Raw genomic sequence first — 24,877 nt, 5'->3', positions numbered from 1 at the left:
TCTAGCCCACATTGATCTCTTTCTTTTCCTGTTCCTGTTGAGTTACTGTTTATATCACACGTTTGCACTTTATTAGATTTTCAGGCAATGCATTTACTCTTAGTAGGTGCAGAAAGTATCTTATTTTATAATTCAAGCAGTTAAGTATTTTCATCCCACCCATATAGTTAGTCGATTGGTCAAATAAATAAATACTGAATTGTTTGAATAGATTTCTATTAATTTTTTTTTAATCTCAGGTATTTCTGGACTTAATGGAGTCGGAAGGTCCCCCAGAGTCAGAGAGTTCAGAAAAATTAGTAGTTTTCTCACAGCAAGAAGAAGAAGCATCTGAAGAACTTGAGGTAACAGGCACTGTGAACCCCCTCTTAAAACCTGCACTCACAGGGGATGTAGAAGGTCTGCAGAAGATTTTTGAGGATTCTGAGAATCCTCATCACAAACAGGCCATGGAGCTACTCTTGGAAGAAGACATTGTTGGGCGAAATTTGTTGTATGCAGCCTGCATGGCTGGGCAAAATGATGTGATTAGATCTTTGGCAAAATATGGTGTGAATCTGAATGAAAAAACTGCCAGAGGTATTTTATGTTTTTTCTCTCATTATTATTGCTTAAGAATAGTTATAACTTACCTACGGATGATATGTACTACCTTTAGAGTTGGATAAAGTTGGTGTACTTGCTTTATATTTTCCAAATACTGTATCGTATATGTATACATATATATAAATATGTGTGTGCATACATTTAGGTCTACGTTGATGCAATATAACATAGTTAGGTAGCAAGGGCATGATATAGCATACTGCTAAGAATACAGACTTCCCTGTTTATTAGTTGTTTGACTTGGGGAAGTTACCTAAGTTTTTTGTGTCTCTGTCTCTTCATGGGCAAAATGGGGAGAATAATTGTATTTTCCTTATAGGTGTTAAAAAGATTAAATAAAATAACGTAAATATTTTATACAGAGCTTGGTACATAGTAAGTTGGTACACAGTAAATGCTCAATAGAATTACGATTCTCTCTTTCCTTTGAGACTTACTAGTTTTAGTAGACATCTGATTAGCTCTTTAATTCAGTAATTTGTTTTTTTTCAGATTGCAAATATATCATCATTGTAGAAAATAATGATCTCTAGCAAACAGAGAATATATATTCTCTTCATGCTCATGTAGAACATTTTAAAAAATTGACCATATTTTAGGCCATAAAGAAAGGTTCCATAAATACCAGAGTCTATAGCATGGAGTTCTTAGTATCTAACTACAATAAAATAAAATTAGAAAATAGTAACAGAATGATAACATTGGTGGGTCACAGATGGTATAATGGAAATTACAAAACAGTTAATTGGCAAGTGTACAATGCAGTGTACATTTAGTGCATTCACAATATTGTGCAACTGCCACCTCTCTAGTTTGAAAACTTTGCAAGACAAAAATTTTAAATTTCTGAAAAATAAATAGGAGAGTATTCTTGAGGCATCATAAAATTTCTTAAAATGAGGTACAACACAAATTATTAAGGGAAAAGATTGATACATTATATATAATTTAAAAATTATGCACAAAGATTCCATAAACGAACTGAAAAGGTAATCCTGTATATAAAGACAACCTGCTAATAAGAAGAATTCAACCCAAGAGAAAAATAGGTAAAGGATATGAACAAGCAATTCATAGAAGAAAAACCCTCATGGCCAATAAATATATGAAAATATATTCAACTTCACTAATAAAATTCAAATCTGAACAGTGAGTTACCAATGTATACTCATCAGATTGGCAAAAATGTAAATATCTGGTACTATCTGACAGCATTAAATATTGGTAAGATACAGGCTATGGAAACTCTTATGCTTTTTTGGAGGAAATATAAATTGGTACAACCACTTTTACAAACATTTACAAAAAATTGCAAATGGACATACCCTATGATCTAGATATATATTTCTAAATATATATTTTTTGGAAACTCATGCTTGCTTTTAAGGGGTCTTATGTACAAAGATGTTTATTTGCATATTGTTTGCAACAGTTAATAATTGGAAATAATCTAAATTAATAAAAGAATGGGTAAGTACATTATGGTCTGTTCATATAATGAAATATTACATAGCAGTTAAAAATGAATCAACTAGTTCTTTTGGTATTAAAATAGATAATTCTCAAAAACATAACATTGAGACCAAAAAGCAAGTTACAAAAGGATTCTACAGTGGATTGGTTAAGAGTGTTGATTTTAGAACCTGAATGCTTGGAATCAATTCCCAGCTCTGCTATCATCTTAGCTATATTTCATGGGCAAATTATATTACCTTTCTGTGCCAGTTTCTCCATCCACAAATGAGGGTAATAATAATATCTAAAAACTATACTACATAAAGAGAGCCCAAAATTAATATTTGACAATGTGCCTCCAGAAGTATTCAAGGGAAATGGTGTTCTGATGAGTTGACGTGAGTGTTGGTATCCTCTTAGTAGGTGTTTTCTAGTTTGTGGAGATATGTGTTCAGTCTTTCAGATTTTGGTGATGTATTCTAAGATAATCCATTTCTGTACTCTGATTTCATGTTCACCATGAAATCTCATTTAGCTGAAGACATTCCCAAGCAGAGTGTTAAAGGTATGCCTTGATTTTTCTTGCTGCTCATGGAAAATGCCAGAGAAGAAAAGAAATTGAAGGAAGAAATTTTTAAATGAAAAGAACTGGGACTTGATAGTTTTGGAAATTCTAAGCCTATCCAGATGGCAAATACATTAAAATTAAGAGATTTGCTATCAGAAAAGCATGTTAAGAAACAGCTGAGTGATGAATCTACAATCCCTTGCTGACATGTCGGAAAGATCAAAAGCTCAGAGTGTTCAGACACAAGAAAGAGATTAGGGGTCTGACTGAGGGTATTCTCTCAGTCTACAAAACTGAAGTGTGTTGTCCCTTAGCCATCTCAGCAGAAACCAAAGGGATTACTTTCAAAAGGATTTGTGGACCTGGCTTCTGTCTAGTGAAGTGAATCATATCTCTGTCACATCCATAGGACAGCTATAGTATTCTTGAAAACTTTTTTAATTGCAGAAAACTCAAGTCATCTTGGACTGAAAGGGGCAGAGAGAGTACAGAATGAATGATGGCTTCTACTTTCAGGAATCATGTTGATAAAACTAGTTGGCTTCACACATGAAGCCATGAAAAGAATAGTTGAGAGGGTTGAACTGGGAGCAGGAGGGCAGAGGTGAGAACCACTGGGGATCATTTCCATGTCTTGAAACCCAATGGAGTTTTCCCAGCTGGATTTCAAAATTGTTTTGACCTGATACTCTGTTTTACCTTCTATTTCCACTGGCTTTGAACCAGAATACCTGTAACTATTATCCTGTGCCTGTCCTACCATTGTATGTTAGGAGTAGATAACTTGTTTTTTAAGTTTCACAGGTCGACAGAGGAATTTTGCCCCAGGAGTTGTACTTAATGAATTATACCCAGAACCTCATCTGCACATGATTTAGACTATTTTGATTATTAGATTTGGGGCCTATTAAGCTGATACAATTTAGTTGATGCTGTAATGGGATAAGACCCTGGGATAGGATGAATGTATTTTGCATCTGGGAGGTATGTGAGTCTTTAGGGGTCAGTGGGCAGAACTGTGGTGGCAGAATGGCCCCCCAGAGATGTACATGCCCTACTGCCTGGAACCTGTGAATATGTTAATGTTACATGATAAAAGTAACTTTGCAGATGTTATTAAATTTACTGACTTCAAGAGAGGGATTATCTAAGTGGGCCCAATCTAATCACATGAGCCCTTAATAGCAAAGAACTTCTCCATTTGGGGTTAGAAGAGAGTATGTAGCAGTCAGATTTGAAGAGTGAGAAGGACTCATGTTGTTGCTGGTATGAAGATAGAAGAGGCAAGGTGATAAGGGGTGCAGGCAGTCATAAGAAGTTGAGAGAGGCTCCCGGCTGACAGCCAGTAAGGAATTGGGGACCTCCGAACTAGAACTGCAAGGGACAAAACTGTGCCAACAACTTGAATGGGCTTGGAAGTATATTCTCCCCCTAGCATCTTCAGATAAAAAACCCAGGCCAGCGAGCACCTTGATTTTTTGGCTGTTTGATTCTCTAAGCAAAGGACCCAGTTGGGCCATACTGTATCAGTACTTCCGACCCATAGAATTGTGAGATAATAAATAGGTGTTGTTTTTAGCTGGTAGGTTTGAGTAATTTGTTTAAGCAGCAATAGAAAATGAATACAGAAATCTTCTCAGCTGTACCTCTAATTCTGTTTATTTCTGGTATGACTTTCTTATAAGGAATGGAATGTGTCAAGCGGTATTCTGGTTGATAAGTAATAATGACTTAGCATTCCGTGAAGATGATTCTATAGTGAAAAGTATGCCTGAACTGGTCAATCTATTTATATCAGTCAACTTAGCAAGTATTTTTTATCATCATAAAATATAAAATGCATTAAGATTGACCAGTCAGTTTTTTGTTTAAATGGTATGATTCTGCTTCCTTGACAGCATTCATCTGAGAGAATGGATCAGATCAAGTTCTTAAATATGGAGATTTGGGATTCTTTGTTTGCTTTCATTAAAGTGTTAATCCACACTCTGAGAGAGACAGGTGAAGAGGTTTTGGCATTTCCAACCCTTATAAACAGTACTGCATTTACTGGCATTATTATATCATTTGGTGCTTAAGGTAAAACTGAGAGATTCGTATGAATTTCTGGATTCTAGAAATCATTCCATTCTACATATGCAATCAGTAATTCTTAATATCATCAGATAGATGTATGATCATTATTTCTTAGTACATTTGCATCGATTTAGAAAGAGAAATAGCAAGACAACAGAAAAAGAAATAAAATGATAATATAGAGAAAAAATAAAAATAAAAAATACAAAAAATATATAGAGAAACAAACAAACAAACAAAAAAACTATAGCTCAGATGCAGCTTCATTCAGTGTTTTAACATAATTACATTACAATTAGGTAGTATTGTGCTGTCCATTTTTGAGTTTTTGTATCTAGTCCTGTTGCACAGTCTGTATCCCTTCAGCTCCAATTACCCATTATCTTACCCTGTTTCTAACTCCTGCTGGACTCTGTTACCAGTGACATATTCCAAGTTTATTCTCTAATGTTGGTTCACATCGTGGGACCATACAGTATTTGTCCTTTAGTTTTTGGCTAGTCTCACTCAGCATAATGTTCTCTAGGTCCATCCATGTTATTACGTGCTTCATAAGTTTATTCTGTCTTAAAGCTGCATAATATTCCATCGTATGTATATACCACAGCTTGTTTAGCCACTCGTCTGTTGATGGACATTTTGGCTGTTTCCATCTCTTTGCAATTGTAAATAATGCTGCTATAAACATTGGTGTGCAGATGTCCGTTTGTGTCTTTGCCCTTAAGTCCTTTGAGTAGATACCTAGCAATGGTATTGCTGGGTCGTATGGCAATTCTATATTCAGCTTTTTGAGGAACCGCCAAACTGCCTTCCACAGTGGTTGCACCATTTGACATTCCCACCAACAGTGGATAAGTGTGCCTCTTTCTCCGCATCCTCTCCAGCACTTGTCATTTTCTGTTTTGTTGATAATGGCCATTCTGGTGGGTGTGAGATGATATCTCATTGTGGTTTTGATTTGCATTTCTCTAATGGCCAGGGACATTGAGCATCTCTTCATGTGGCTTTTGGCCATTTGTATTTCCTCTTCTGAGAGGTGTCTGTTCAAGTCTTTTTCCCATTTTGTAATTGGGTTGGCTGTCTTTTTGTTGTTGAGTTGAACAATCTCTTTATAAATTCTGGATACTAGACCTTTATCTGATATGTCGTTTCCAAATATTGTCTCCCATTGTGTAGTTTGTCTTTCTACTTTCTTGATGAAGTTCTTTGATGCACAAAAGTGTTTAATTTTGAGGAGCTCCCATTTCTTTCTTTCTTTCTTCAGTGCTCTTGCTTTAGGTTTAAGGTCCATAAAACCGCCTCCAATTGTAAGTTTCATAAGATATCTCCCTACATTTTCCTCTAACTGTTTTATGGTCTTAGACCTAATGTTTAGATCTTTGATCCATTTTGAGTTAACTTTTGTATAGGGTATGATATACGGGTCCTCTTTCATTCTTTTACATATGGATATCCAGTTCTCTAGGCACCATTTATTGAAGAGACTGTTCTGTCCCAGGTGAATTGGCTTGACTGCCTTATCAAAGATCAAATATCCATAGATGAGAGGGTCTATATCTGAGCACTCTATTCGATTCCATTGGTCGATATATCTATCTTTATGCCAATACCATGCTGTTTTGACCACTGTGGCTTCATAATATGCCTTAAAGTCACGCAGCGTGAGACCTCCAGCTTCGTTTTTTTTCCTCAAGATACTTTTAGCAATTCGGGGCACCCTGCCCTTCCAGATAAATTTGCTTATTGGTTTTTCTATTTCTGAAAAATAAGTTGTTGGGATTTTGATTGGTATTGCATTGAATCTGTAAATCCATTTAGGTAGGATTGACATCTTAACTATATTTAGTCTTCCAATCCATGAACAGGGTATGCCCTTCCATCTATTTAGGTCTTCTGTGATTTCTTTTAACAGTTTTTTGTAGTTTTCTTTGTATAGGTCTTTTGTCTCTTTAGTTAAATTTATTCCTAAGTACTTTATTCTTTTAGTTGCAATTGTAAATGGAATTCGTTTCCTGATTTCCCCCTCAGCTTGTTCATTGCTAGTGTATAGAAACGCTACAGATTTTTGAATGTTGATCTTGTAACCTGCCACTTTGCTGTACACATTTATTAGCTCTAGTAGTTTTGCTGTGGATTTTTCCGGGTTTTCGACGTATAGTATCATATCGTCTGCAAACAGTGATAGTTTTACTTCTTCCTTTCCAATTTTGATGCCTTGTATTTCTTTTTCTTGTCTAATTGCTCTGGCTAGGGCCTCCAACATGATGTTGAATAATAGTGGTGATAATGGACATCCTTGTCTTGTTCCTGATCTTAGGGGGAAAGTTTTCAATTTTTCCCCATTGAGGATGATATTAGCTGTGGGTTTTTCATATATTCCCTCTATCATTTTAAGGAAGTTCCCTTGTATTCCTATCCTTTGAAGTGTTTTCAACAGGAAAGGATGTTGAATCTTGTCAAATGCCTTCTCTGCATCAATTGAGATGATCATGTGATTTTTCTGCTTTGATTTGTTGATATGGTGTATTACTTTAATTGATTTTCTTATGTTGAACCATCCTTGCACACCTGGGATGAATCCTACTTGGTCATGATGCATAATTCTTTTAATGTGTTGCTGGATTCGATTTGCTAGAATTTTGTTGAGGATTTTTACATCTATATTCATTAGGGAGATTGGTCTGTAGTTTTCTTTTTTTGTAATATCTTTGCCTGGTTTTGGTATGAGGGTGATGTTGGCTTCATAGAATGAATTAGCTAGCTTTCCCTCCACTTCGATTTTTTTGAAGAGTTTGAGGAGAGTTCGTACTAATTCTTTCTGGAATGTTTGGTAGAATTCACATGTGAAGCCATCTGGTCCTGGACTTTTCTTTTTGGGAAGCTTTTGAATGACTGATTCAATTTCTTTACTTGTGATTGGTTTGTTGAGGTCATCTATTTCTTCTTGAGTCAAAGCTGGTTGTTCATGCCTTTCTAGGAACTTGTCCATTTCATTTACATTGTTGTATTTATTAGCATAGAGTTGTTCATAGTATCCTGTGATTACCTCCTTTATTTCTGTGAGGTCAGTGATTATGTCTCCTCTTCCATTTCTGATCTTATTTATTTGCATCCTCTCTCTTCTTCTTTTTGTCAATCTTGCTAAGGGCCCATCAATCTTATTGATTTTCTCATAGAACCAACTTCTGGTCTTACTGATTTTCTCTATTGTTTTCATGTTCTCAATTTCATTTATTTCTGCTCTAATCTTTGTTATTTCTTTCCTTTTGCTTGCTTTGGGGTTAGTTTGTTGTTCTTTCTCCCGTTCTTCCAAGTGGACAGTTAATTCCTGAATTTTTACCTTTTCTTCTTTTCTGAATAGGCATTTAGGGCAATAAATTTCCCTCTTAGCACTGCCTTTGCTGCGTCCCATAGGTTTTGATTTGTTGTATTTTCATTTTCATTCGCCTCAAGACATTTACTAATTTCTCTTCTAATTTCTTCCTTGACCCACTCGTTGTTTAATAGTGTGTTGTTGAGCCTCCACGTATTTGTGAATTTTCTGACACTGTGCCTATTATTGATTTCCAACTTCATTCCTTTATGATCCGAGAAAGTGTTGTGTATGATTTCAATCTTTTTAAATTTGTTGAGACTTGCTTTGTGACCCAGCATATGGTCTATCTTTGAGAATGATCCATGAGCACTTGAGAAAAAGGTGTATCCTGCTGTTGTGGGGTGTAATGTCCTATAAATGTCTGTTAAGTCTAGCTCATTCATTGTAATATTCAAATTTTCTGTTTCTTTACTGATCCTCTGTCTAGATGTTCTGTCCGTTGATGGAAGTGGCGAATTGAAGTCTCCAACTGTTATGGTAGATGTGTCTATTTCCCTTTTCAGTGATTGCAGTGTATTCCTCACGTATTTTGGGGCATTCTGATTCGGTGCGTAAATATTTATGATTGTTATGTCTTCTTGTTTAGTTGTTCCTTTTATTAGTAGATAGTATCCTTCTTTGTCTCTTTTAACTGTTTTACATTTGAAGTCTAATTTGTTGGATATTAGTATAGCTACTCCTGCTCTTTTCTGGTTGTTATTTGCATGAAATATCTTTTCCAAACCTTTCACTTTCAACCTATGTTTATCTTTGGGTCTAAGATGTGTTTCCTGTAGACAGCATATAGAAGGATCCTGTTTTTTAATCCAGTCTGCCAGTCTATGTCTTTTGATTGGGGAATTCAGTCCATTAACATTTAGTGTTATTACTGTTTGGGTAATACTTTCCTCTACCATTTTCACTTTTGTATTATATATATCATATCTGATTTTCCTTCATTCTACACTCTTCTCCGTACCTCTCTCTTCTGTCTTTTCATATCTGACTCTAGTGCTCCCTTTAGTATTTCTTGCAGAGTTGGTCTCTTGGTCACAAATTCTTTCAGTGACTTTTTGTCTGAAAATGTTTTAATTTCTCCCTCATTTTTGAAGGATAATTTTGCTGGATATAGAAGTCTTGGTTGGCAGTTTTTCTCTTTTAGCAATTTAAATATATCATCCCACTGTCTTCTAGCTTCCATGATTTCTGCTGAGAAATCTACACATAGTCTTATTGGGTTTCCCTTGTATGTGATGGATTGTTTTTCTCTTGCTGCTTTCAAGATCCTCTCTTTCTCTTTGACCTCTGACATTCTAACTAGTTAGTGTCTTGGAGAACGCCTGTTTGGATCTACTCTCTTTGGGGTGCGCTGTACTTCTTGGATCTGTAATTTTAAGTCTTTCATAAGAGTTGGGAAATTTTCAGTGATAATTTCTTTCATTAGTTTTTCTCCTCCTTTTCCCTTCTCTTCTCCTTCTGGGACACCCACAACATGTATATTTGTGTGCTTCATATTATCATTCAATTCCCTGAGCCCCTGCTCCAATTTTTCCATTCTTTTCCCTATACTTTCTGTTTCTTTTTGGATTTCAGATGTTCCATCCTCCAGTTCACTAACTCTAGCCTCTGTCTCTTTAAATCTACCATTGTAGGTTTCCATTGTTTTTTTCATCTCTTCTACTGTGTCTTTCAATCCCGTAAGTTCTGTGATTTGTTTTTTCAGACTTTCCATTTCTTCTTTTTGTTCAGCCCATGCCTTCTTCATGTCCTCCCTCAATTTATTGATTTGGTTTTTGAAGAGGTTTTCCATTTCTGTTTGTATATTCAGAATTAGTTGTCTCAGCTCCTGTATCTCATTTGAGCTATTGGTTTGTCCTTTGACTGGGCCATATCTTCAATTTTCCTGCTGTGATTCGGTATTTTTTGCTGGCGTCTGGGCATTTAATCAGATTTCCCTGAGTGTGGGACCCAGCAGGTTGAAAGACTTTCCTGTGAAGTCTCTGGGCTCCGTTTTTCTTATCCTGCCCAGTATGTGGTGCTTGTCTGTCTGCGTGTCCCACCAGCAAAAGATGTTGTGGCCCCTTTAACTTTGGAAGACTCTCGCTGCTGCGTGTGTGGTGGAGACAGAGGAAAGGTTGTAGGTTGGTTTTAATGGCTTCAAATTATGAAGTCCTGGGATCTGAGTCCCTTGAGAGAGGGATTCCACCTGAGTTGTGTTTCATCCCTCCTACGGGGAAGGTTCAGGTGGTAGAGAGCCCTGAAAGCAGCCTGTTTCTGCGTTCGGGGCAGTTGTAACCTATGTAATCCCAGCGCTGAGCCCAGAGGCAATGAAGCCTCCATAGAAACAGCCGCAGAAGGCTCTGTTTCGCCACCTTTCCTCTTTTTCAGTTAGCCCAATCGGCGATTTCCACCAGTTTCACCTGAGCTAAGGGCCTATTTTTAGTAGTCAGAAGTTGTTCATTAATGCCACTATTGGTGTTAGGTTGGGCTCAGTCTCTACTACTGTTGGAGACTCTTTCCTTTCCCTCTGGGAAGTCACCTGTTGGGGAGGGTCGCCAGCCGCCGAGGCTTGGCGAACCGCTGTTCCGAGGCTCCCAGCTGGCCCGGGAAGCCGCGTGTGTGGAAGGGGCTGTGGTCGCCGGCCACCGTGGTTTGGGGGACCACTGTTCTGAGGCTCCCAGCCAGCCCGGGAAGCCGTGCGTAGGGGAGGGGCGCTGGCCGCCAAGGCTTGGGGAATCGCCGATCCAAATCTCCCAGCCGGCCCGGGAAGCCGCCTGTGGGAGGGCCACCGCTGCTTGGGGAACCACCAATCCAAGGTTCCCAGCCGGCCCGGGAAGCCGCGTGTGTGGAAGAGGCTCCGGTCACTGGCCACTATGGGTTGGGGGACCGCCGCTCCGAGGCTCCCAGCTGGCCCGGGAAGCCGCATGTGGGGAGGAGCGCCGGCCACCGCGGCTTGGGGAACCTGATCCAAAGCTCCCAGCCGGCCCGGGAAGGAGGGAGGGAGGGGGTCCGGCCGCCAGCCGCTGTGGCCCGGGGAAGCGCGCTCCTCTTGGGGACCTCACCGCAGCGAGTCTCTTAGCCGGTCCAGCCGTTCCAGAATGGGGTACACTGTGTGTCTGGTCTCTGTCATGGCTCCGGAAGCTGTTCTGTACTGTTTCTAGTTCTTTATTAGTTGTCCTGGAGGAGGAACTAAGACCCGCGCACCTTACTAAGTCGCCATCTTCTCCGGAAGTCAATTTCTGGATTCTAAACACCTACGACTTTTTACATAGAAAAGAGATTCTTAATCTTGTACAGGTGTTGAAAACTCTGGAAAATATAATGCTCTTTAGAGAGGACCTCATACTTTGTGGGACAGTGTGAAATATTTTCTTCTGTCAAATAAATAAATTATAGAGAACTTGATATTAAAAATTTTTGATATGAGAAAATGACTATTATTTGTATAGAGAAAAAAATCACAAAATAAGTACCTCTCCCTAAAAAAATTAAGCTGGCAAATTATAAAATAAAATGAGGCATTATTTTCTGAACTTTTATGTTCATTATTTGTTTAGTTTTTAGATAATTTACTAGTGAGACAGTAGATCCTGAAGTTTTTAAGAAAAACATCACAAAACAAGTTAAAATTAAGAGGATTTTTTTGAATATTTTCTATGAATTAAAACTACAGTTATTAGGCTTAGCAATGGAATACTCTTAACCATCTCCTAGAACACTAGACATCATTCTCATACCAAAGCTAGATAAAGGTCCAACAATAAAGGAAAACTACAGACCAAAATCTCTTATGAATACGGACACAAAAGTCCGCAGTGAAATACTAGCAAACAAAATCCAACAGAACATTAAAATAATTATACACCCATGATCAAGACATTTATACCGGGTATGCAAGGGTGATTCAGTATAAGAAAATCAATTAATGTAATATACCACATTAACACAATGAAGGGAAAAAAAGATGGTCATCTCAATTGATGCAGAAAAGGCATGTGATAAAATCCAGCACCCTTCTTGATAAAAATACTTAGAAAACTAGGAATAGAAGGAAACTCCAACATAAAGGACATATATGAAATGTCCACAGTTAACCTCCTACTTAATTGTAAAAGACTGAAACCTTCCCCTCTAAGATCAGGAACAAGACAAGGATGCCCACTGTCACCACTGTTATTCAGCATTGTACTGCAAGTTGTAAGCAGAGCATTTAGGTAAGAAAAATAAAAGACATCCAATTTGGAAATAAAAGTTTCCCTATTTACAGATGACATGATTCTACATACAGAAAATCCTGACAAATCTATAACAAAGCTTCTAGGCTAACAAATGAATTCCACAAAGTGGCGGGGTACAAGATCAACACCCAAAAGTCAGGAGTATTTCTTTACATGAGCAGTGAACAATTGGAAAAGACATCAAGAAAAAAATTCCATTTACAATGGCAACTAAAAATTAAATATCTAAGAATAAATCTAACCGGGGTATAAGGGACTTGTACACAAGAACTACAAAATATTGCTAAAAGAAATCAAAGATGATCCAAATAAATGGAAAGGCATTCTGTATTCATGTATTGGAAGACTAAATCTTAAGGTATCAATTCTACCCAAAGTGATTTACTGATTCAACACAATCCCAATAAGAATTTTAACAGCCTTCTTTGCAGAAATGGGATAGGCAATTATCCTATTTAGATGGAAGGGTAAGGGGCCCTGAATAGCCAAAGCCATCTTGGAAAAGAAGTATGAAATTGGGGGAATCACATTTCCCAGTCTTAAAACTCACTACAAAGCCATAGTAATCAAAACAGCCTGGTAGTGGCACAAGGACATGCATATAGACCAATGGAAATGAATTGACAGTTTAGAAATCAACCCTCACATTTATGGTTGTTCTAGTTTGCTAGCTGCTGGAATGCAATATACCAGAAATGGAATGGCTTTTAAAAGGGAGAATTTAATGAGTTGCAAGTTTACAGTTCTAAGGCTGAGAAAATGTCCCAATTAAAACAAGTCTATAGAAATGTCCAATCAAAGGCATCCAGGGAAAGATACCTTGGTTCAAGAAGGCCGATGAAGTTCAGGGTCTCTCTCTCAAGTGAGACGGCACATGGTGAACACAGTCAGGGCTTCTGTCTCAGCTGAAAGGGCACATGGCGAATACAGCATCATCTGATAGCTTTGTCTCCTGGCTTCCTGTTTCATGAAGCTCCCTGGGAGGCGTTTTCCTTCTTCATCTCCAAAGGTCACTGGCTGGTGGACTCTCTGCTTTGTGGTGCTGCAGCATTCTCTGCTCTCTCTGAATCTCTCTGAATCTCTCATTCTCCAAAATGTTTCCTCTTTTATAGGACTTCAGAAACTAATCAAGGCCCACTCAAAAGGGTGGAGACATGTCATCCCCTAATCCAGTTTAACAACCATTCTTAACTAAATCACATCAACCAGGGAGATGATCTCATTACAGTTTCAAATATACAGTATTGAATAGGGATTATTCTTCCTTTAAGAAATGGGATTTATATTAAAACATGGCTCTTCTTAGGGAGCATACTTCCTTTCAAACCAGCACAATGGTCAACTGATTTTTGACAAGGGGACAAAGCCCACTCAATTGGAAAAAAAAAGTCTCTTCAAGAAATGGTACTGGGAAAATTGGGTCTCTTTTTGCAAAAGAATGAGAGTAGACTTCTACCTTATACTATATGCAAAAAAGTAACTCAAAATGGGTCAAAGGTATACATACATACAGGCCAGAACGTTAAAACTCCTAGAAGAAAATGTAGGGAAGCATCTTCAGGACTTTGTGCTAGGGAATGGTTTCTAGGTTTTATACCCAAAACATAAATGTCAAAAGAAAAAATAGATAAGTGGGACCTAATTAAAATATAAAACTTTTGTTTCTCAAAGGACTTCATCAAAGTAAAGTGACAACCTACAAAATGAGAGAAAATATTTGGAAACCACATATCTGATAAAGGTTTAATACCCGGGATATAAAAAGAAATCCTTATATGGTTTTTATGCAACTACATGAGTTTAATGCATGTAAAACACTTAGAATAGTGCCTGGCACACAAAAATTGTTCAGTACTTGATAGTCATTATGATCTACTGTTTAAAATAGTCTAAAAACAATATAGTGTGTTTGACCTGACCATCTTTATTTGTTAGGTTACACACTCTTACACTGTGCTGCAGCCTGGGGTCGGTTGGAAACTTTGAAAGCATTAGTGGACTTGGATGTTGATATAGAAGCTTTGAACTTCCGGGAAGAAAGAGCTCGGGATGTTGCTGCTCGGTATTCCCAGACTGAGTGTGTTGAATTCCTGGACTGGGCAGGTAAGAAAAGCTTACAGGATAATAAACTGTTTGATGTAATGGATGCTTTTCCTATGAATTATAGATTAACTATGAATTATAGGTTATGTCTTCAGCAAAGCCAAGGTGTGATTGACATTTTTCACCTTCCGTCAAGATGTTTTATTTTTAAGTACAATCAGTCACTCTTGGTGTTAATATATGAAACTCCCTTTTTTTTGTATTTCACTGTGGGCCTTAAACAATGTACTTAATAGGAATTGTACATACTGGAACCTGGTTTACATATCAGCTTCTAAGGATTTCACCAACAATTTTCTCTAAGATTTATGTATAATATAAATTAGTAACACATTTGATTTCTCTAGGTAGGAACATTTGCATTAATTACTTTTAAAATTATTCATCTCAGGCGAAGTTTGTCTTTGAAGTTAGATATCTGAAATAGTAGTTGTGGTATGTGAGGAACTCATGGGATGTAATGTTCATTTGCTTGATCTGGTTGCTGCTTGCATGGGTAGGTTCATTTGTGGAAATTTGTTGAGCTGTGTACTTATGACTTTGGTATTTTTCTATATATATGTTATACTCCAAAACAAAATTCAAAATCCTCTTTGCTGTTAGGTTTTGCTAATATTTTGCTCAAGTGCTGTAGAATGCAGCGTAAAAGGACTTCAAGGAGATAAATTTTTGTACAAACATTGGTTTAAGAACTAGTGCTTTATGAAGGCTATGACATTTATTTCACATGTTTTTCTGCGTTTATGTTTTTAGCAAGCACTATGAGTATAGCATTGCTGTGCGTGTAATTGGTTGTCTCTGCTCTTTGGATATTTATTAGTGGGGGGGTGGTGATAAGCTATAGACATATTCAAATCTAACAATATCAAGAGGCTATGATTAAGTGTTAAAATTGGCAGAGCAGGAAACATGCTATAGGGTGTTCATGTTCAGAGAACATGAAGTTAGAGTGTGTTGGGTTGAGCTGGGTCTTGAAAAATGGGTGGGATCTAAATACACAGTAGAAGGGAGAGGGGCATGAGCAAAATCTGGGAATAGAAGTGGCATGTTGCGGGACAATGACTCGATTGCCTGACTGGAGCAGTGAATCATGGTTTGTACAGGTAGGTGACAGCACAGTTGGAGTAATAAAAGAGTTAAGTATATATGGGCTCTAGAATCAGATTGCCCGTATTTAAATACTGGTGTCTTTACTTGTAACCCATGTGACCTTGAATAAGTTACTTATATTAAAAAAATTTTGTTTTTACATGGGCAGGCCCTGGGAATCGAACCCAGGTCTCTGGCATGGCAGGCAAGAACTCTGCCTGCTGAGTCACTGTGGCATGAGCCACTTAAATTATGTCTGAATTTCATTTACTGGAAAAGGGGATTGTGATTGTTCCTATCTCTTAGGGTTATTGTGAGAATTAAACAAGATCATGTAGAGTACTTACATAATGCCTGTCATATGGTCTATACTTGAAACATGGTGCTGTCATTTTTACAGCCAGATTGTACCCTTAAATGCCAGCCAAAGGAATTTTTGCTTAATTATGTAGCCACTGGAGCCACTGAAAGTTTTATGTAGAAGAGGAAGAGGATGAAAGCGATTTTTAGGAAGATTCTTCTGGTAGCAATAAGGATCTTTTGCTCATCAGTAAAATAAGAAAAAGGCTGGAAACATTGATAGAAATAAGGAAGTTGAGATAAGGCAGTACATTTGGGCAGAAAGACGAGTTACACTTTTTAGATTATTATATAGGTTATTGGCCACTTGAAGTAAATGCTTTCTAGGAGCAGTCTTTCTTTCTTTTTCTTTCTTTCTTTTTTTTTTTTTGCATGGGCAAGCACCAGAAAACGAACCCAGGTCTGAGAACTCTACCTGCTGAGCCACTGTGGCCCACCCAGCAGTCTTTCTTTATGTCTTCAATTTTATGATTAGCTGTATAAATAAAAAGAAAACAATACAAATAAGTATTCATGAATAGTTATTTCAGGTAAAATTCACATTCCTTAATTTAAAATCCATATTTGAAGAATGAATGACTTTGGCACTTAAAAATCATAGTCTTGGCACAAATTTTGCTGTAGATTTTTGAAAATAAACAATTTGAGGCTTAATGGGTTTGGGGCTTCATTGGTGATTTTCTTTCCCAGAATATCCATCTGTTTTGTTTGGGTCCTTAGGTCTTGGAAGAATTATATTTAACATTTCCTCATGATAAAGTTAAGAGAATACTATCAAAACTAACCTAGCTTTTGTTTCCAAATATGGAAATGGGAGAATTGGAGCTTCGTGGTAATGCAGTTGTCATGTAATGTTGTCAGAAACACAGACTGCTCAACATAAAATTTAATGTTTAATTCAGACTTGACAGGAGTATAAATCATTTCCATTTTAGTTTTAGCAATTAGAGTAGGAACCCCCTGATGATTTGAGGAGTAAGGACTCCCTACCTCAGCCTCCATACTGCCGAAAATCCTGCTGTTAGAGATAAATTTCTTTTAGAGGTTTGGGGACTTTTTCCCTCCCTAATTCTTCAAGAGTCCTCCATGAAAAAAAAAATATGTCTTTTTTGCCTTATAAGAAATTAATTAACAGCTCAGAACTCTGAAGTTATGGGACGGAATATTTATGAAAATATGGGGTGGGTTGTGCTAAGGAGAGTAAGGATAGTCTGAAAAGTGGAACCAGAAATAAACTTTTAATAATCCATAATTGTCCAAGGCGGGCACTGTTCTTTTCCATTCCTTGTAAAGGCTGTAAAGTTATCAATTATTCTTTTAAAGATTGTTTTTGAAATTTTTCCCTTATAGATGAGGAATGTTGTTTTGTGAGAAATAAGATATTTAAAATCAAATCTTCTTCTGTCCTACTCTCAGACTAGTCTTGCAAGTTTTGTTTGGAAAATATGCTACGCCTACATTTTAAAATTGAGGTGTTGATGATCAACAGAAGTGTGAAATACTTTTTAAAAGATTGAGGTGTCTTACCAACAAAAGCCTGAAAAGTTTAAAATGTTGATCTATAACTCACTGTTTATTACACCGAAGACTGAAAAACCTATATGGTATTTTTATGAATCTATTTCTAATATTTCCATGTTATTTTAGCAATTTGAGATGGGGAATTAAGTCTTGCTGTGGCCATAAAATTTGCCTAGGAAAATAAGAAAAATCCACAAATAATATTTAAATCAGATTTATTGAAACACTAAATTAAGATTCTAGTATAGATTGGATAATGCTTAGTAGTCTAACACATTAAAAAGAACAAAATACTTTAACATGTAGCAGTGAAAGTTTACAAACTTTTTCCTAGTACTTTAGTAAGCATAGACTCCTTTTTTAGTTGAATGGGAAAAACCTTTTCAATCCAGATTTTGGAGAATTTGAATAAAGAATGTGACAAAAAAATTACGAAGGCTCCCAAAGAATAATTTTTATCCTTAGATGAGTCCTCTCAATAGATTTCTTTTGTAATCTCCACATTAGACTGAGCTACATTTGTGTATGCATACATTTTAGTATCCTTTGCCTCCTTCTCCTTCATTCTTCTTCCTCTTTAATTTTCGGTGCTTAGCTTTCTTAGAGGAAGGGTGGTGGGATACCTGCTTCAGGTACTTGGTCATCAGTGACATTGTGGCCACCATTCTGTAGAGTATTTGGTCAATGTCACAGACAGACTCGTTTTCTAGAACATTACCAGAGGTATCCAAAGAGGTTTGTTTTTTCAGCTAAAATAAGAAAAACAAAAAATACAGATTTTTCTTTCTGAGGTTCAAATTAAATTTGTTTTCTGAATATATCAGCTTAAACTTTATTAAAACATTCTACATCAATTATTTCTACAAAGAAAGGTTGCTAGAGAACAAAGAAGTGTAGGAGAAATGCTCTTCTGCTTATGCCTAAATAAGATTACAGTGATTATTATTATCATCATCGTCATTAAACATTATTTTTTTCTATAGTTAGAGCTTTCTGCTAGGAGAAATTATTTGAATGTTAGCAAAATATTTTCTTTTACAGAACAACTCAAGGTATAATCAAGTCATAGACATTTTAAAAATAAGAAACAAATGTAAACGTATAATTGTTCTGGATATCAGTGAGCTTTAAAGATTGCCACAAACTATGGTGCCATCTATGGAAGGTGAGAAATTAGTTTAAGAGCTTCATTTTCCAGAAAGTTATCCAGCTTTAGAAATTAGGTTATAGTCTATTTAAAATAAGCATGCCAACTTTTATAAACTTATTTTTCTTAAATAAATCTGGAAGGGATCTAAGAGGTATTTTTCCAGGTTCTTTATTTTATGGATGAAGCAACTGAGAAAGATTAAATAACTTACTGAAGGGTACAGAGAGATAACTTCATTTCCTATATCTTCTTACCATAGTTTACTACATTTTTTGGTGTGTTTTATCACTTGAAATAGGTAGGACTAGATGATTTTAAGACCTTCTAATTTAATATACATTTCTTGAGCACCTAATGTGCAAGATATTGTGCTTGATGTTGGGGATGAATGGGGAAAGGTGAAGTTTACAAAGTTAAATGAGACATGATACCTGTCCTCAAGAAGCTGATAATCTTATGTTCTAAACTCTTTGAAATCTATGATTATTACTATTTGCCTCACTAATTCACCTTTTTTTGGTGTTTCTTCCATTTCATCCACAGGTAATGCACAGATAAAACAGACAGGATTAAAAAGAGAGCTTGTAATAAAATATAAAAGATTTGTAAAAAAACCTGAAATATATCCATGTTAGCTAAATTGCAGCATAGTTTGTCCAGAGGGTAGGGTAGACAGTGAGATGGAGAAAGCTTAACTTTCAGATAGTGCACTTCTTCTGGAAAAATTTCCCATCCAACCTTTGTCCAGGTAGTTCTATCACAAATACAGAAGTCCTCTCTGAAGAAGCAGATAAATAGCAGAGTTAAAATCAGAAATAGTTCTTGAGTGGACATCTTTCTCATTTGGAACAAAAAACAACAAAACTGTAGCCAAAAACTTATCAGACAGAGCAGAAAATGCCCTGAATATTAGTTAATATAGTGCTCTAATCAAGGCATTTCAGATAATCTTTCTAGTCAGCAAAATATACACTGTGATTAATGTAACACCATCAGTCATACTGATTCAGGGATAAGGTTAGTGACATCATAAAGAACCACACTGGAATTAAAAGATGTCATCTAGCCAATCACCTTGGGTTTTTTGGAGATGCTTTTTGTTACTTATTGCCAGAATGGTTTGAGCTTCTTCAATTTCCTGAAAGAATGAAGACTTTACTAATATTTTCCCAGCTAATAAATTTAAGCTGTAATCATATTAATTGAATTTGATGGAGATACTTTACCCATATCCTTCTGATTCTTCTCAAGTATGGAAGTTTTACATCTTCTTAAAAAATAACCATGACGTTTTTCACAACCTAGCACCTTTTTCTATTTTCTCGCTCTGGAATGTCCTTCCTTTCAAATAGTTAAACAAACACTGAGTGTCTTTCCCCTTAAAAATATATGTTCCTTTGGTGGTGATGTGGTGTGTTACTAGGAAATGAGGGGGGAGGGCCAGTGAGGTGACACGGGGTGATAGAAAGACGAGACATAGACCTTTAAGGAGCTTACAGTCTAGAGGTAGAAGCAAAGAACATGATACAATAAAAATCACAAGATAGACTAACGTGTGCTAAATCAAGTTATAATCCTGTAACAGTTGTAAAGCAATGGATTTTATCTCGGGGAACTGGGAAGTTTCACAGAAGTGTATCTGAGCTGAGACTTGAAGAATGAGTAGAAGTTTTATAAGTGGCACATGCAGAAAGGGAGCATCTCAGGTTGAGGAAACACAATAAGCAAAGATGTGCTGTGTAAGCATTCATACAACAAATATTTATTGAGCACCTCCTATGTACTAAATACTGTTCTAAGAACTGAGGATACACAACTAGAAAGAAACCAAAATCTTTTCCCTTTGTGGAGCATATTTTCTAGTAGGGGAACACAGAAAATAATTATATGTATCTAAATTCACGTATCATATCTATGGAGAAAAAGAATAGTAAGGGGTTAGGAAGTTTCTAGTGTGTGTATGATAGAGGGCAGTCAAGAAAAGCCTCTCTAATAAAGTGATGCTTGAACAGAGATCTGAAGACACTGAAGAAGAGAGCCATACTGATATCTGGGGACAGAGGAAACAGAAAGTGAATTATGAGTAGATTCTTTGAGTGTATGTTGGAAGTGATGAAGCTGGAAAAATAGTTTTTGGGTAGACAGATCTTAGAAGGCCCTGCATTTTATTTGGTAGGCAATAGGGAGTCATTTAGACAGAAATCACTTATGGGAAAAGAAAAGAAATGTTGAACATTTATTGAATGCTTTACCATATGTCAGGAACTGTGCCAAAATTTTTGCATGCATTATACTATATCTCATTTGAACCTCACAACCACCCTATAAGGCCTGTACTACTTCCATTTTTTTAGGTGAGGGAACCAAGGTTACAGCATTTAAATAACCACTTAAGGTATGGCAGCAGTAAAGGGGTACTTGGAGTAAACTCCTTCCTCTGTCACGCCACCCAAAATAAATGTATGCTCTGAGTAAAAACAGTGTGCTTGTTATAAAAATGCAGTTTCAAGGCAAGCCCCTAATTGCTCACTTCCAACTGATTCCTCTTCTAAGGCTCATTCTTTATTGAAATTCTGGAGCTACCATTGAATCCAGGTTACCCAACTAGTGAAGTCAAGGCCTAAACCTTGGATTCCAGTTTAGGAAATGAATTCTGCTTGCAACAAGAATTACGGGGTTTAAAACTGTGAAGAATTGGAAGCAGGAAGACTAGTTAGCTGGTTCATGTACATTAATCCTATTTCAGATATGGATCAGAAATTTGACTATGGAAGATATTATTATTTCCACTTTACAGGTAGGCAAATGAGTTCTAGAAATATTAAATAGTTACTAAAGGTGACATAACTGGGCTTTAGAGTGATTTCATCAAGTCTCTCAAAAATCCCTGTTTAGAGTTTTGGGTGAATATGTATATCAATTATGGTACTCTGAATAATAGTTTTCAAAGGTATTCAGTTCCTAATCACTAGAACATGCAGGTGTTCATTTATGTAGCAAAATGGCCTTTGCAGATGGGGACCTTATCCAGGATTATCTGGGTGGACCCTAAATGTAATCGCAAGTATCCTTATAAGAGGGAAGCAGAGGAAGACTTGATCCAGAAGAGACTGTGTAGTGACAATAGAAAGATAAATTGGAGTGATGTGCTTTAAAGATGGACCAAGGCATACAAAAAGCCGCTAGAATTTGAAAAAGGCAAGGAAATGGATTCTTCAGAGCCTCCAGAAAGAATCAGTCTTGCCCATGCCTTGACTTAGCCCAGTGAAACTGATTTTAGACTTCTAGCTTCCAGAACTGTAAGATAATAAATTTGTGTTGTCCTAAGCCACTAAATTGGTGGTAATTTGTTACAGGAGCCATAGAAAACTAATACACAAACTTTTCAATTAATTTTGGGCCAATCTACAATTTACGATGGTCATTGTCTCATCTAGGGATATGTTGTGTACCTACATTTATTTGAGTCTTTTACTTTTCTCAGCAAAGTATTTTAATTCTATTAAAACACTTCTTGCACATTTTTTGATAACATTATTATGGGTGCTATAATGAAAGGAGTTATTTTAAACACTGTTGTTTTTTTTTTACATAAAGGAAAAGTATTTTTAAAATTTATTTTGAAGGCTCAAGAAGGGTAAAGCAAGTGACAGGTTGTCTATTAGAAATGCTTTTTGGTGTTCTTTTCTCCAGAATAGACATTTAAATAGAATATTGCCCTTTTGGGAACAGGTAACATGATTTATACTTCATTTGCTCTTTAAAAAGTTTAGCTCAATTCTAGGAACACAGTCAGTGCTCCAAAATGTTGTTTTAATTGTTATCTTTGTTGGGATTCAATGAAATCAACCACAACAAGTATCGTACACTCAGTCTTTATAAAGCTTTGAATATATATAGTCTTGTACATTACAAATAGGTGAGCATATTTTTGAATCTTTGTCTTACCATTGTATGTTTCATTGTCCTATTTTTTCAGATGCAAGGCTGGCTCTGAAAAAATATATTGCAAAGGCCTATGCAGCCATTACCGACTCAGAAAAGGGACCAGGAAAGCTCCTTAAGGAAGACAGGGTATGGTATTATGTATTCTTATTCTAAAGTCTTTTGAGATTTTTGCCTTATATCTTTAATTTCTACATTGGTGCTCTGGAGATAGGTGATGGTCCTTCTGGCTCCTGCCCTCCCTCTAGCTAACTCCCTCCCTCCCTTCCTTCTTTCCTTAATAAACTCCTGATAAGGGATAGTGCTATCAAAATTAAGTGAAATAATACTGTAAGGTGGATTAGAGAAGTATTAATATCATATCTAGCAACATGAATGAGTTTTGGAAATGTAATGTTGAGTGAGAAAGATGAAAACTACATAGATTTTTATGAAGCTAATAAGCACATCAAATAGCACTTTATTTAGGGATCCTGCATATGGGGTAAACCTATTTAAAAAGCAATGCAAAGAGAAGAGCACAGATCATGTTATCTCTTGTGGACAGGTAAGGATATGGAATAGAGGAGAGGCACAGAAATTTTAATAGTACTGGTGATGTTCTAGTTCAGTTGGGAAGTGGGGTCCTTGTATTTTTACTGTATTATTTTGCTTCAAAACTTAATTTCAGTTTTCAATTATTTTGATTATTTGAAGTAGAAAATATTATACACTCAGTAATAATTAGAATAAACTTGAAATGTCTAAGCAAACTTAATAGTTTTCCCTTTTCCATTTCCAATCTCATTAACCTGTGTTATGTAAATGTATGTATAAATGCATATGGGGGTCTTTTTAAAAAATTTTTTTTAGACATAACAACATACAAACATGAACATTCTTGCCATATGATCATTCCGTTCTTGGTATCTAATCAATAGCTCACAATATCATCACATAGTTGTATATTCATCACCATGATAATTCCTTAGAATATTTGCATCAATTCAGAAAAAGAAATAAAAAGACAAAGAAAAAAAGTCATACATACCCTACCCCATACCCATCCCTCTCATTGATTGCTGGTATTTCGATCTACCCAATATATTTTAGCCTTTGTTTCCCCTATTTTTTTTCTATACCCCTTATCACTCCCTTTCATTGATCACTAGCATTTCAATCTACTAAATTTATTTTAACATTTGTTCCCCCTAGTATTTATACATATGGAGGTCTTATAAGAGAGGTTTCGTTTTTATAAAAATGTGATCATACTATACATATTATTCTCTAGTTTTCTTTTTTCCTCAATATATTATGGACATCTTTGCAAATCCTTTCTACATATTTTTGCATATTCTAGTGCTTATTATTTATAGTGTGGACACACCATAAATTTTATTCATTTCCTTTATTATTGCCTACCACAGTACAATAAACATCTTCAAGCATTTAATTTTGTTTACTTGTCCTCTAAGTTTTTCTACTAAGTCCAAGAAGTAGGAATGCTGAATCATAGAATATGTACTTTTTTTTTGGGATTGAAAGAAAACATTTATTGAATTAAAATCAATACTTTCTGGGTGGGCCACGGTGGCTCAGCAGGCAAGAATGCTTGCCTGCCATGCCAGAGGACCCGGGTTCGATTCCCAGTGCCTGCCCGTATAAAGAAATAAAAAATCAATACTTTCTTTTTAATATCTACTAGCTGACACTGTACTTGCTTTATTCAAGAATGAATGCAATGTACAAAAAAGTGGGCTTATATTATAAAAATTTATCAATCTTCTAGATACCAAGCAGACATTTTAAACAAAATTAAGGCAAACTTGCTCTGTATAATGTAACTTAACAACAAAAGTGAAAGCTAATGGACTCACAAAGTATTTTTAGAGGCCCACTGATATGGCACATTGGAAATACCAAACCCAAATCACAACGGTTGACATTTATTCTTTATACTTATTGGTACCAGTTCACGCCTGTGTCATGGAAAAGTGCCTCTATTTACAGAATCCACCTGATTAGTTAAATATTCATTTGCTTTCTCTTGCTTAACAGTTATTAACATGTATTTCAGCAAAGTATTAATAACATATTAGATTTTGAGTAGGGAAATCCTATTTATTTAATTAACTTTCATTCAAAAATGAGATACATTGCTACAAGGGGGAGAATGACCTCCCAAGATTTGCAGTACACATTACAAATGTGGGAAAGCTGCCTCCCCTTTATGCTCTTAAATATCCTCACACTTCCTTAAAAATATATGCCCGTGATTAATGTCTTATCTTTTTTTGTTGTTATTTTTGTTTTTCTTGAATTGATTGGTACCTTCTCAGGAGTCCTTCACAGGTACTCTTGTATAGGGTATAGTTGCTGTGAAGTTGGTGGCAGTGGCAGAAAATTACAGGCTGAAGAGTCCAGCCTTT

General features: G+C 36.2%; 2 protein-coding genes across 3 annotated transcripts in view; one reads left to right on the top strand and one right to left on the bottom strand.

The window, feature by feature from the left end:
* ANKRD45 (ankyrin repeat domain 45) overlaps positions 1-24,877 on the top strand; it is a 61,993-nt gene that overhangs the window by 14,557 nt on the left and 22,559 nt on the right. Inside the window, exons 2-4 of the mRNA XM_077157000.1 lie at positions 240-579; positions 14,234-14,401; positions 22,501-22,595. Of these exons, the coding sequence (XP_077013115.1) occupies positions 240-579; positions 14,234-14,401; positions 22,501-22,595 (603 nt within the window). The remainder of the gene's footprint in view (positions 1-239; positions 580-14,233; positions 14,402-22,500; positions 22,596-24,877) is intronic.
* On the bottom strand, positions 16,186-19,527 carry TEX50 (testis expressed 50). Of its 2 annotated transcripts, XM_077157002.1 has the most exons (3): positions 19,032-19,527; positions 17,905-18,120; positions 16,186-16,325 (listed from the first exon to the last, which is right to left on the bottom strand). In XM_077157002.1, the coding sequence occupies exons 1-2, from the start codon at positions 19,362-19,364 to the stop codon at positions 17,908-17,910; spliced, it is 546 nt and encodes a 181-aa protein (XP_077013117.1). In that variant the 5' UTR covers positions 19,365-19,527; the 3' UTR covers positions 16,186-16,325; positions 17,905-17,907. The 2 variants fall into 2 exon arrangements, with proteins under 2 accessions (XP_077013117.1, XP_077013116.1); XM_077157001.1 differs by lacking the exon at positions 16,186-16,325 and having other exon boundaries at positions 17,570-18,120.

The sequence above is a fragment of the Tamandua tetradactyla genome, chromosome 4 (assembly GCF_023851605.1).
Source record: "Tamandua tetradactyla isolate mTamTet1 chromosome 4, mTamTet1.pri, whole genome shotgun sequence".
Taxonomy (NCBI): Eukaryota; Metazoa; Chordata; class Mammalia; order Pilosa; family Myrmecophagidae; genus Tamandua; species Tamandua tetradactyla.
This window is presented reverse-complemented; position numbering and strand designations above follow the sequence as displayed.